Genomic DNA, 14,418 nt, shown 5'->3' on the forward strand with positions numbered 1-14,418 from the left:
CCTGGCTACTCAACAAAGATGGGTGGTGGTGTGGAGCAGAGGGTTTCTGGCCCTAACGCCTTCCCCGTTCAGATGCATGGCATCAGGTCGTGCTTCTGTCACAGCACAGCGATTATTTCATTTCTCTGCTTTTGAGGGGATCTTCATGTTGCAGAAATAATGGTGACAAAATGAGGCTGTGACTGTGCTGTGTAGAGAAGCATTTCCAGGCACTCTGAAACATCCTGGAAGAAACGGCACTGGGGATTGAACTGCCCTACTTACTCTTAGCTCAGAAGTGATTTACAATGCAGGGCAAGTTTGGTAAAATTCCCTTTGTTTCTTCCTTCAAAATCTGCCATCTGACCAGGAGAAAACTACATGCATTTATGCTGATTTTTGTTCTTTAGAAGGCCCTACAGCATTCTTTTGTTCTCAAGTGAAACCTGACATAGATACAGTCCTGAGTGAGAAACACGCTTTGATGGGGGGGAATTGAAGACAAATGGTACATCTGGAGTGATGCTGCATCTTTGCTCTGGTGCAAAAGCTATTCTGTATGTGGCTAGCAAGCTCCTCAAAGTCTTACCGGAGGAAGCAGAGGCTGCTGGCGTTGCCTGCCTTAGCCAGGCAGAGGCCTAGGAAAGGATTTCAAATCTTGCTGTGTGAAATGCTTCCCGGATGAGAGCACAGCCTCCCCCAGCCCTCTGTCAGAGCTGCTCTTGCTTCATGTGCAGGTTGGGGATGCAGCACCCCCCACCCAGTGCAAGGGGCAGGTGGGGCCCGTGCTCCCACGTGGATTTGGAGTGCGGGACTGGGGGTGCTCCTGGGGCCCTGGCTCCTGGAGGGGGATGCTCAATGCTTCAGGAGACACCAAACTCCTCTGAAGCTTGCTGAGGTAGATGCCCCTGTCCTCAGCCTGGGACCCAGGCACTGTCAGGATCGAAGGCCCTGGCTGCAGCAGCAGAGCGTAATGCAGAGAATGGTCTTGGAGATTAGACTTACAGACCTCACGGATCTCCTTATTCATCTGTAATTTATCTGCTTCTGAGTGTAATAACTGTAGTCCCTGCTCTAGTAATTTAGTCCTTAGGCGACCAGTTAAATAAACCCATGAGGTCAGATATGCATATATTCTGGTGTGCTAAAGGGTTGCATCTCCCAGCATCACTGAGAAGGTTTCTTCAGTATACAACCACTTGAACTTCCCTCCCCTTCCCCCCGTGAATGGCTTTTTGCATAAAAAGGAACATTTACTGTAAGAACCTTGGTGTACTACGTTTGTATTCCCAGGCATAATACTTGCATCAGTCAGGGGATCTAAGGGAATGTTCAGTACAGTACCTGTAGCTTGTGCACCTATGTACAGATATTTGGGGACCATAGGCCTAACGTTATGCAAAGAGTGAAATTTGTTGCCAAGCGCATAAGGGCTTGAGTTTTATAGATGCTGGTTGAATTCCTGCTTGGAATTTACCAGCGTAGCTGTGCTTAAACATGGACCAGAGCACTGTGTTAAGGCAGCTTCTGCTTCCTCGTCACGCTGCCAAGAGTGAGTTATGTGGACAGATTCCCACTTCTGACTGTTAGGGGTAAGTAAGAAGGGGACAGGGCGGCCACTGGGTCCACACCGCATGTGCAGGGGGGGACTGGGGTAGCGATTCAGGTGGGAAGAACAGGCTTTGAGCTTTGCTGACTTTATCAGTCTCTTTTCTTTCCTTTCAGATATATGTTGGGGAAAGGAGGAAAGCGGAAGTTTGATGAGCATGAAGATGGGTTGGAAGGCAAAGTGGTGTCTCCTACTGACGGTCCCTCTAAGGTGTCTTACACCTTACAGCGTCAGACTATCTTCAACATTTCCCTTATGAAACTTTATAACCACAGGCCATTAACCGAGCCCAGCTTGCAAAAGACAGTTTTAATTAACAACATGTTGAGGCGAATCCAGGAAGAACTCAAACAAGAAGGCAGCTTGAGGCCCGTGTTCGTGACCGCTTCGCAGCCCGCCGACCCTCTCAGTGACAACTTCCGCGAGGCCCAGCCGGCGTTCAGCCATCTCGCCTCCCAGCCCCTTCTCCCTACTGACTTCGTAAGCACTACGCCCCTGGAGTCTTGCCTCACCCCAGCCTCTTTGCTCGAGGACGACACTTTTTGCACTTCCCCGACTGTCCAGCACGATGGTCCGACAAAACCACCACCTCCTGCTCTCCAACCAGTAAAGGACAGCTTCTCCTCAGCCTTGGATGAAATCGAGGAGCTTTGTCCAGCACCTACCTCCGCAGAGGCAGTAGCAGCCGAAACAGCAGCCGATGACTCTAAAGACCACCCTAGCGAGTCCAGCGTTCAAAAGCCCGAGGGCCTCCCGGAGAGCAGAACGGCTGAATCCAAACTCATGGACTCACTACCTGGCAACTTTGAGATAACAACTTCTACAGGTTTCCTCACAGACTTGACCCTGGATGATATTCTGTTCGCTGACATTGATACGTCCATGTATGATTTTGACCCCTGCACATCTGCCACGGGGGCCGCCTCAAAAATGGCTCCTGTCTCAGCAGATGAGCTCCTAAAAACTCTCGCTCCATACAGCAGTCAACCAGTAACTCCAAATCAGCCTTTCAAAATGGACCTCACAGAACTGGATCACATCATGGAGGTGCTTGTTGGGTCTTAAAATATAGAAATATAGCAATTTTTTTTTTTTTTTTAAGTACCAGTATATACACTTGGTAGTATTTCCATAGTCCCTTCCACCCCTGATTCACAGCACTGTGCATGCGTCCTTGCTTGCCTTTTTTGAAAAGAAAAGGATCACACTAGTTTTTGCTTCAAGCAGAGTTGGAGTGCCTTCATCCATGTATGACCACTTCTAATGTATTTTTTTTAAAGTGGTTCCTCAAGGAAGACCGAATATCCTGGTATAGGAAAGAATATGTATTGTAGACAATGTTATGTTATTACAAAAAAAGAAAAAAAAACAAGAAAAAAAACCTGTAAAAGCTAAGCACAAGGATTATGTTGGGGAAAGCTGTAAATTGCATGTGCATATTTGTCTATTTTTTCTATAAGTTTTATTGCCAGAGGTAAAAAATTTTATTATTTAGATAATCTCAATACCATTTTAGCCCTGTATAGGTTGACTTAGCAATTCAGCCTTTTGGAGGCATTAACCTGCTCCTCTTTAAGTGTTGCATTTACGTGGCTGTTTAGAAACTGCTGCCCAAATTTATTTTATATTTTTGTACAGATTCTGCAGTTTATGATATTGTTTTTTCTAAAAACAAATGCTGTTTATACACACAAAAAAATAGCTATTTTGATAGGATTTGCTCACATAGTTCCTGCATAATTCAGATGTACAAGAACCACTTGTACTTTTATACAGAGTTGTAATGTTTTATATGTGTATGGTGCAAAGAGAAAATTGGATCAAATAAGCCTGCAGTCGGTTTCCCTGAATGCAAACAAAAAAGTGCTTTAAGAAAGGGCTGGAAGCTGCTTCTGTAGGAGTTTCACAAGTGTTTGCTCCCTGCTGTACCCACTGCGCACTACTGTGATTCCTGAAACTTAGAGCCATGTCCTTTTCCAACATGTATGTGAAGCAGTTGGCAGGAAACAGTTGTGGAACTTCACCCGAAGATGTCCCGGGCGGCACCGTGGCTTCAGCCTCCCCCCCGGCACCGGGCCAGTGCCCCCAGGCCCACCCGCGGCCCCCTGCCACGGCGGGCGTCCTCGCGGGACGCGGAGCGCCTTAAGACAGCGGCAGATCAGCACTTCCTCACCCAGAGCTCCAGGGAATGGTTTGGAGGGGGAACGTGCCCGTCACCCACTGAGAGCTGACCTCTCACGGCAATCTTCCTGACCGACGTGCATATGGGCAGAGCGGGCAGAAGACTGGCGCTGACAGCCTCCACTTGCCCTTTCTTGGAGCATTTATTTCTCTTCCCTCTCCCCACCTCACTGTGCTAAGTGCTGAAAAAGGCAACTTCAGTATTACTGCAGTGAAGCTCATCTCTTACCTGCACTGGATGGACTTGCTTTAATATCCATTGCTGTTGAAACTGGAGCCAGTCATGTTACATCACTTGGCATCGCATATAGGGTTGGTTTCTTGTATCAACTGTGTTACCTGCTTTACACTTTATAGACCCGTTTTACAATGAATATACAGACACAGCTTTCTATGCATGGTCCCGTTCCCTCTAACACCTGAGAAATATTCTCATTACGGCACCAATAGCATTTTTTAAGTTCATTGTGGTGTACATTTAATTTAAAAAAAAAAAAAAGTTTGCAATGTATCATGCCTATTGCTGAAGTTGCTATGGCATTTTAGTTTTTTCAATGGTACTTTAGCTGTTGAGCGCCGGTTACAACCTATATTGTTGACATGCCTATGGCTTCTTTAGGAATAACTTTTATATTTATTTAAGAAATTTTAAATTATGTTTTATGTCATTTGGCAATATTCAGTCAATTCTGCTCCCTTCTTGTCATGGATGAAATTGGGTCTTGTCTGCCTTTTAAGGAGGCAGCTTTTTATAAATTGGCACTTTAAAACAGGCCATGTATATTTATTAGTATATAGATAGAGAGAGGTAACATAGATATGCACACAGACACAGTATAGAAGCAAATACATTTTTCAATGAAGGAACTCCTAATCAAAATGAAATGCGTTGTGTACAATTACAAAAACATGCTTCTGGCTCCTACTTCATCTGCCAGGGTGAGACATGGGGCGGGGGGAGGAGGCAGGAGACTGGCTGAAGTGGGGGGGGATTGCTTTCTTCTTTTTTCCAGGCTGAACTCAGTGAAGCAATGGGATGCTGATGGATTTGCTGTTGTCTCCTTACACAGACTAAAAAAACCCAAAAAACAAGAAAAAAAAAACAAAACCAAAACTTTATTGCTTCATACAGAAAACCATTGACCAAGTGTAGCTTTAGGGACCATCGGAAGTGAGGGGGTGGGGAAGGAGGGGGGGATGGCTCTGTCTCAAACACGGCAGCAACTGGCCCTTGTAGGAGAACCAACAGCCCTGCTGGATTCTGCACCTCTTGTAACTGGAGTAACTGGGAAAACGTTAGCCACACAAGGGTTGTGTGCCTGTCTGCACAAACCTGGAGGCAGGGGGTAACGCAACAGTTTCACACAGTAACGTGGTAAGCACTTGCCTAACCACGGTTAAAAACAGTATGCTGGAGCTGCCCATTTTGGGGGGATTACTTACACATTTAAACAAATACCATATGCTAGGCAAAAGTTCACATCGATGCCATTTTTTTGAGAGATGTGCTGTTAAGTGGGGTTAGTCGAAGTTTTTGTATCCACAGCCGAAGCGATGAGCTCTGAGCACCCCTCGGAAGACAATGTCTGTGTACCCTTGGTGCTGAAGCGCATGTCCTGTGGCAGAGTCCTTATGGGAATCCCATAGGACATAAATGTACCTGATTTATGGGACTAGGCAAAAGGTTGGCAAGGCTGGTGCTGCTCTGTCACCGCAGCAGGCTGCGGCGGGAAAGAAAGGGCTCTGCTGCGGCTTTCTCCTGGCCATGGCGTGGCCCTAACAGCAGCCACACGTGGAATGGCTCTGAGACCTACACCAGGGTTGGAGATTGACATTAATGTGCAATGAAGTGACAAGATGGGAGCAGAATAAAAGAGCTTTGGATTTGAAGTGATTTTTTTGTTTGTTTTTCATAAATTATTTATTCTTTTTTTTCCTTCTGTAAATATATTTATTTTATTGTGAAGCTAACAACATCTGGATTGTAACATGTACAGAATGTATGGTAGGAATGTATTCTCTTGTAGGAATGTAAATCTGTATGAAAAAGGGTATGGGAGCCAGATTTAGACAAAATGAATTGAGTTCCAGTCAGGATATGCATGGTTCACATGACTTCCCCCCCCCCCCCCCCTTTCTAATATGGGTCTGGTTGTTTGAAATATGCAAAAAAAAAGGTATGGATGAGGGACAAGTTTATGTTCAAACTTAGTCCTAGTCAGGCTCCTACCCCATCAGCTTCTTGAGATGGGCCTCCCTCGGCACTCTGCTGGAATCTGCAACAGGAGACAGGAGCAAATACTATCGTCTCCATCGTGCTGGCCTGGTATATGTTTGAAAAAAAATGTGGGTTTTTTAACACATGCAGGAAGCCCAGCTGGATTCCCTGGGGCTGAAGGAGGTTGCAGGATGTTCCCTCCAGCCCCAGAAGTGGTGCCAGAGCTGACACCACCTCCTCACCAGAAGGTAAGACCGGGCGAGAAGTGACAACTGCGCGTCACATGTGCGGCAGAGGGTTTGCTTGCTCGAGTTCAAACCACCCGCGTTGCTCTGTGTGTCTGACCAGCTGCTCCTTGGACACCACGGGTCCCCTCGAGCCTGACAGCACCCCACAGCCCTGCATGCAGAGGAAGGGGAACTTCCCTCTTCACAAGAATGGCGTCGAATGGCGTCATAAATGCATCAATCTGGCACCTTCCTTGCAGCCAGCTAGAACAGCAAGACAGTAAAGCCACTGTCATAAGCGATCACTAAGAATAAATTTGGACCTTGTGAAAGGTTGTGATTTGGTTTTCCCTCAATGCTGTGTGGTAATAGCCTGGATTGTTTAAAACCAGTGTTTTGAATCCAGAGTGTATACTTTTATCACTGTTAAATTGAGTAAATTGTAATGGATCCTGTCTGACAAACGGTTTAATTCACTCCAGCATATTGTGAACTTTTTGTTCTTGTTACAGGGTTTGTTTTGGGGTTTTATTGTTTTGTTGGGTTTTTTTCTTCCCCCATCAGGTTTCAGTATCCTGCTTCTGTGCAAGTTGCTTTCAGTGCTTCTATTAATTAGCAAGACTGAACATTTTAAAAGAAATTAATTCTTTAAGCACTTTTTCTGAAAATAAGCCTAATGCAAGTTCTGGAACCTCTTTAAAAACACAAATTGCAGATAAAATCCCAACTTTGAGTCCTATCTAGTTCTGAGCATAATCCATACTACTGCCTCTAAAGGCCAAGATTCTGGAAAAGGTGTAAATAGTGTGACATGTTCAGTGCATGGTTGTTTGAACAGGGCTTGTTATTGTCAAAAAAAAAAAGACAAAAAAAAAGAAAAAAGGCTGTATTTCCCCTTCCCCTCCCACAGACCTTAGAGCTGTGCCTTTTCTATGCAATATTACAGACATATACATCTGAAACCAGATTACTGTATTCACATGTAGGTATGGGCTGTAATCAAAAAAACAATTGGACAAATGTACATGGAAATGAGCAGTCTTACTTTTGTAGTTTTATATTATACAATAAACAATTAAAATAAGTTCTGGCTTCGTTCTCTCCCTCCACAAAAGACGATGCTAAAGGGGGGGACAGACCCCACGGCTCAGCAGCATGCAAGGGCTGTGGGAGGCAGTGGGGGATGAGGGAGGGACAGCCCAGTCTCGCCCTGCGCTACCCTGCGGAACAAGAGAAGTGACACCTTGTGCAAGGCCCGTTCCTGGCACGAGGCTTTCATCCCCGACACAGAGAGGTACCCTGGGTGACAGTGTCCTTCTGTGGCTGCTTTTGGACTACAAGTGCCAGCAGCTCTGAGCTGGGCCCCGTGGGGCGTGCAGCTTGCGGCTGCACCGCTGGGCTACTCGAGAGCGGAATCTGGCCAGTTTTAATACATATAATGCACTGTCCTTTAGGGCATTAAATCCCAGCAGGAAATATCTGATAACTTAATCCACTGCTTCATTTATCAGTGCCCTCACCACCCCCCCTCAGGTGACTGGTGTTTGCTTTCAGGGCCAGCCAGGAGGGAGATCTCACCCCTGCCTTCGGCTCAAGCCTGTTTGTGGCAATAAAGCCCCGAGCACAGCCCCGAGTGGCATTTGGATTGAGCCCGGCTGCAGTGCACAGCAAATGAGTCTCACACACACACACACCCCCTTTCCGCTTTGCCCGGCCTCCTACACCCACAGAAACACGACTGCTCCATTTTGGATTTACAGCAAACCAAAAACCAGACAGAAAAGCAGCGAGTTTTCCCCGTCCCAACATGCCGCACGTAGCATCTCAGCTGTGGTGAGGCGGCTCGTGTTACCGGAGCGGCCGCCAGCAGCGGCAGCGTGGGGCTCTGCGCACCAGCTGCCACTCGGGGACAAATGGCTGCGGGGACACGGGAAACACAGAGAAAGGAGAAGTGGAAGAATTAAAGCCAGCCCAGGGATTGAATTTCTGTCTGTTCAGCAAGTGCCATGCTCAAAGGGGTGAAACGCACCCGAGATGACGGTGTGAACACTTTGCTCAGGGGCTCCGCTCCCGTCCACTGCACCAGCAGGTTGCTGGTCCTGGTCAGATGTTTCCAGTTGTCAGTGCATCGACTTGATGCAGGACATGTGGAGATGCTGCTCTTGCGCTCCTGAAGCCGCTCTGGTTTTGCTGCCACCTACTTTTTAAGAGCTTACTTTCTCATTTGTGTGTTGGTAGTGAGACACATCCAGCCCAGGCTATGTGCAGAGCCCTACTTACCCCTTTCTTAAGTAAGTGGTTTCCCACCCGCTCCAACCTTTGAGCTTTCCAGCTCAGCATGGGCAAACCATCACTCTGGGCTTTTAAAATGGGGTACCTGTGTGGGGAGCCGGTGAGCTGCATCTCCCTCTAGCGTGTGCCCCGACTGGAGGGCTCCCCGGCAGCTGCTGCGTGTTTCTCCACAACCAGTCCCTTCTCTGAGCTCACCTGTGTGGTGGGCAGCAGGTTTGCGGTTCAGCGCAGGCACAGACCTGCAGTGGATGAGGTTTGGGTCTGTGGTACCTCACACTGACACCCTACCAGAGGACTAAGGTGCTTACCTTGTTTCTTGGGGTGCCAGAAATCCAGGGTGCCCTCAGGACAGCTCTGCTGCTGCTCAGTATCACCATGAGCCTGTGCAGCGGCTCCACAGCTGACAACAGCCACCAAGCTCCCCTCTGGGCCCAAATAATTGGGACATCAGGGTGTTGCAGCCAGGCAGTCACCAGCTTTCACAAACCTCGCTCAGGTAGATGCCATGCGGGCAGACACATGCCCAAATGCAGCACTGAGGCACAGAGGGGACAAGAAGAGGCACTCTTGTCCCACCGTGCTCCTGGTGCCCTTGCTCAGGAGGGATAACACTCCCTGCACACGTCCAACCCAGGCCTGGAGGGATGCATGTTCCTCCCCTTGTTGGCAACAGGAGCAAGCCCCACTCCCAGCCCTGCCTGCGCAGCAAAACCGGCTTCCCTGGACCACGAGCATCTTGTACTCAGAGAAACCACAGTGGGGGGAAAAGCCTTTGGGGAAAAAAAAAAAACTCCAGCCACAGGCAACGCTTCATAGAGCTGCTCTGAACCACAGCTGAGACAGGTCCTTGGGGATGCTGGCTCCAGAGTGGAGCCGTGCACAGAGCTGTTTCTCCCTGGTCATCTCCCCACCCCTGCCCCTTTCCACTTCACCCCCTTCCTCTGGGCTCCTTTGCCTCCGCTCCCCACTGAACCCACGGTCCCACTGGCCTCCATCGTTGGTGGTTGCAGGCCCCTTGCTCCGCCCGGTCCCTGCATGCATCATCTGCCTCCCCTCCAGACAGCTCCCTCCTTCCACAGCTCCTCTCCCTTTTGAAGAAACTGCCTTAGCAACTGGCAGTAGGCCAGCAAGATCATGGGTTTTTCCTCTCACCCCGGCTTCTCCAAATAACGAGATGGCCAGGGAGGGGGAAGGAGCTGTAAGGCCGTGGGAGCTCTGTGCCTGGCACTGGGCTGGGCACACCTACCAGCTTCCAAAACTCATCCTCTGGGACTGACATTCCAGGTAAGCCAAGTGCTTTGGGGGCAGGGGCAGGGAGGTTTCTTTCTGGGCCTCCTTCCCTCTCCCTTTTCCAACCCACATGTCCCCAAAAGCCAGCTGATTCCTCCCCAAACATCTCCAGGTCTAGAGTATCTACCAGAGGAAGGCACATCACGGGGTGCAGAAGGAACAGGCTTCAAACTGTCCATTTCTGCAAGGATTTCCTTCCATTCTTCTGGCCCTGCCTTATCCACCTCACACTACTCTCCCTGGACTATTTCCTCTCCTTTTCCCCTTATTCACTGGGTTTCCTCCCCCTCCCCCTGTTACTCCCCTTGCTTTCTCTCCCTTGTGCAGTTTGGCCTACAGCCTTCATTACTTGCTGCCTTTATGTCTCCCTTCCTGGTACAAGTGGGGATGACATGGATTTTGTGCTTGTGCCAAGCTCTGCATTTATTAGAGAGGGGGGAGGGAAAAAAAAAAAAAAAAAAAAAGGCAGCCACGAAATCCTGGAAGTTTGCTAGAAGACAAAACTTGTGCAGGGTAACATCAGTCTTGCTTTCCCTGCCTTACAGCTTACACAGGGAAGGGATTATTCGGGCTTCTCCGAACAGAGTTTACTGTATTGCTGGCTTGCTCTTGACTGCCATGGGGGGCCACACTGGGGTGGGAGGCATGGAAGGACAAAACTCCCTTCCCTACTCTCTAATGTCATCACCTGCCCCTGCCTTTTTCCTGCATCAGGCCTGCCAGGGGTCAACATCATTGCAGCCAAGGTGGCACCTTACTTTAATCAAAGGTTTCCTCCTAAATCCTTCAGCATTGACACTCTAAGTGGTCTGCATCTCTTCCCCTGCCTGCTCTGGTTTGGTGGGAGAGTTTGGTGAAGCAGATCTGCCTAACATAACCTTAAATTAAGGGAGGGGGGGGAAAAAGCAGGAGACCCCACCAGGAAAAATCCAGAGGGGAACTTCAGCATTAAGGACCATGAATCCGGGAGCCCTGGATGAGGGGGACTTTGAGTCCTGACTGTTTGAGTAGACAGCAGCATTTTCAAGTGAGGCCAGGCAGCCGGCTCAGAACATGAGTGCAAGGGGCTATCGATTTCAAGACAGCCATTTTTAAGCACAGCCCTCTGCTTTCACACCTCTCACCTCCAGCAAACTTAAAAGAAACTGCTTCTGCCGCCCTGAATGGGACTGAGGGTCACTTCAGCCACTGATGGCTGCCCCCAGCCAGAAAACACAGACAAGGTAATGCTCTAGTTTCAGGGCTGAGGAGTACCTATTCTCCATTTGGAGAATATCTGTCCTGTATGTAACTCCATTTTTAAAGCAGCAGACCACTTGGTGCAGGTGCACCAGGACATCTTCCCTCCAGGCTACAGGCAGGGACCTCAGAAAAGGGCTGTGAGGACACAGCTTTAGGCTACACCAGGGTTTGAGGAAGGTCTGGTGAGCTCAGCTGACAGACCTCAGCTTTCACTGGATGAAAGCAAGAGCAGGGTCTGGCCCCAGATCACATCTCCTGGGAGGAAACATGTACAAATGGAAGCAGCAGCCATACCCAAAAACCACACAGGGGTGGGCCAATGCAGCCCAGAGATAATCCAGCTCCAGCAGCAAGACTTGATCTCAGCTGTGGAGCTTTTGTTCAAGGAGGGGCTTGGCAGTCAGGACAGGAGCAGCCCAACTCCAGGATGTCAAAAGTCTTTGGGGGTTACCTGTGGATCTGAGGGGCCTCCACAAGCAGCAGCTGCTCTGTCTCCTGCCCTCTGACGCTGTCAAACAGGGAGAAAGCAAAGCCCAGGGCACACCATCAGCGCAGAGCTGAGCTGGCTGCGCTCCAACGGTGTCACAGTCATGGTTCCTCAGACCAGTTCTTCCCGCTGATGAACCTCACGAGCACACTGACTCACAGCTGCCTTAGCTGGGGAAGGAAAACTGGCTTTTGCTGCTTGGGGAGCCAGGTTGCTCCTCCTTTGCAAAGGAAAAGGGTTCAAGGAAGTAGTAGGGTAGGGGAGCTGGGGAAGAGCTGAGCTCACAGTTTGCTCTTTTTCACATCTCTGATGCAGGCGATGGCTCTGGCAGAAGCGATGGTGGCAGGAAGGCCACCCTTTGTTTAGATGATCATCCCCGCCAGTTGGCAACAGTCTCAATTACAGAGAGCAGGAGTAGCTCTAAGCAGAATTCAAAACACCACCTCCATCCCTCCAGTGCTACAGATTACTCCCCTGACACTGCGTGGCCTCGTCAGTCTCACTGCTTATTACTATAAAGTGAATTCTGGATGGTTACATTTGTCCAATCTAAGTGAATAATCCTAATACAATAACCACCCCCCTCCCCCCCAAAAAAAAACAACAACCCACACCTAATCACCTCTGCCACTTAAATTGGGTGATTGAAAAGCCTTGACTTAATGGGTCAGGGATCACCAGGACACCCAGAATTACTTGCAGAAAGAAGTATGATTATGATTTGTACATCCCCATTGCAGGACGGCAGCTCCCGGGACAGCAGCGATACAGAGCAACAGCTAGCACGTCTGACAAAATTGCAGGCTGCTGACAGACGCTGGGGGAACAAAGCGAGGGCCAAAACGCATCCAGTGAATCATCTGCTATGAATCGGTTCAACCAGTTTGAAGTCCCACACCCGAAAGCAAAGACACCCCAGGACTGTGCAATCCCAGGCAAAGGAGTGGGGGAGAAAGGGAGAGAAACGTGCTGGGCAGGAGGGATGGCTCTCTGATGTGGCCCTGGGGATGAGCTCGGAAAGGCAGCGAGTCCCAGCTTGCTCCCTCCTGCCAGTAACTTATTCCTGCCTCCCCTCCCACAGCCCGTGCTCCTGCCTCGACCTTCCTCCTGGCACGGGCTCCCCCCAGGCAGGGGCTGGCACCTCGAGATCAAACAGGAGCCTAGAAAACTCTTCCCCCTGGATAGTGGAGGTGCAGGGGATGAAGTGAATGAGACTGGGGAAGGAGAAGGGCCCCAAGGGCACGGGACTTGCTTGAACTGATGTGTCCTCGGCAGGGATGGGAGTAAAACTGACCTTTCCACAGTTCAGGGGCTGCTCCTGGGGTGGGAAGTGAATCCACTTGGCTCCAACTAACTTCATTTCATGGCTTGACCTGAGCCAGGGTCGGTGCTCTCCAGAGGTGAGGATAAAACCCCAATAATTTAAAAATAAAGAATACCCCTCTCCAGCTAATCCCAGCCTAGCCAGTGCTTTCCAGGCCCTGCTCCTCAGGTTCAGAGCAGGCACAGAGGCTGCAACCTGCCTCGCACCTGCGCACAGGCAAACCCGACTTTATGTGTTATGGCTGAGTGCTGAAACACACCCTGGCTGTCTGGGAAGCTCTCGGTGGGACAAACTGCAACCTCAGAAGCACTTAACACACCAAGCCCATTTTCTCGTGCTGTTCTAAATGGCCTACACCAGAGGCATCAAGATTTAAGCTTAAATGAAGATTTAAGAAGAACAGCAGGAACAAACCTATTTAATGTGACTCCTTTCTCTCCAGCAGACTTGCAGTCCGTACCAGGCAAGCAGGACCAATAATTTTGGTTACAGTATCTGTTCTACAGGAATTAATCTAAACTTTTTCCCATCATCTTAAGGAAAACAGGCAATGTGGCGCTGTTGTTCCAGAATGCCCTGTGTCACCTGCAGATAACTCTTTATACAGGGAAAACGCACCTGCCAAAAAGGGTTAAAACAAACAGTTCTAAATAAATAACTTTATGTTATAGATAATGTATCACTCTGAGTAACCATAGGAAAAGCATATTTTAAAGGCAGTTTTTGACTGTGGTTAACCCCGAAATTAGGGACTTTTCTTGATTTTTTCCAAAGTACAGCTTATCCCCAAAGCTGTGCTCAACTCTGTTGCTTTAAAACAGCCCCTCAGGCGACACCTTCTCCTAACACAGAAGGGGTTAATGTGTGCTTTTTGCATAAAACAGGTCCTGCAGCTGTACACTGGCCAGCAAAGTTAATACCTGCCATGCAACGAGAATAAAGTTAGAAACATATTTTGTAAAACATTGCCTCCTTGTTAACCCAAGGGAGAAAAACCAGGCGCTTACTGATGGTTTACTATCTCACGCAACCCTGAGAAGCATAATAATTTACCCACATATAAATGGAGGGCTTAGCAGCAGCTGCACTACATAAACAGTCACTGGGGTGCTCTGAAGTTTCTATCAGTATATGTTATATAAAAGCTGGGTGAATAACTGATTTTTCGGTTCGCTGGCAATCCTGAAAAAAGTTTAAAAAAGAAAATTCATTTGGGGTCGACTGAAACAAATGTTTCGCTCTGACTCTTCAGCCCTTTACAAAAGTTAGCACCAAAGATCATTCAAAATGAAAAGTTTCTTCAAAGAGAATAATCTCAAAGCCTTTAGTTTGGAAAATGCTGAAACAAAATAGTGTGGTTTTTTTCTCTCCAGAAAAAAAAAAAAAAAAAGTCTGGCAAATCAAAATAACTCATAAAATGTTTTTGTTTTGCCAAAGATTGCCTTTTTTTTGCTCAAGTTTTTACCCGGCTCCAGCACAACCAATTTACACCTATAACAACTTAAACAGAGACATTAGTAATCTTGATGAAATACAGGCTTTAAAAAAAAAAAAAAAGTCTCAGCCCCT

The 14,418-nt window shown here is 48.4% G+C and overlaps 1 protein-coding gene across 2 annotated transcripts in view; it reads left to right on the forward strand.

Moving 5' to 3' along the window:
* SERTAD2 (SERTA domain containing 2) overlaps positions 1-7,290 on the forward strand; it is an 84,182-nt gene extending 76,892 nt beyond the window's left edge. For both annotated transcript variants that reach the window (XM_074923195.1, XM_074923279.1), the window contains exon 2: positions 1,705-7,290. In XM_074923195.1, the coding sequence (XP_074779296.1) occupies positions 1,709-2,653 (945 nt within the window). In that variant the 5' untranslated portion in view covers positions 1,705-1,708 and the 3' untranslated portion in view covers positions 2,654-7,290. The remainder of the gene's footprint in view (positions 1-1,704) is intronic.
* Positions 7,291-14,418: the final 7,128 nt, after the last annotated feature.

Source organism: Athene noctua, chromosome 1, assembly GCF_965140245.1.
Source record: "Athene noctua chromosome 1, bAthNoc1.hap1.1, whole genome shotgun sequence".
NCBI classification, from domain to species: Eukaryota; Metazoa; Chordata; class Aves; order Strigiformes; family Strigidae; genus Athene; species Athene noctua.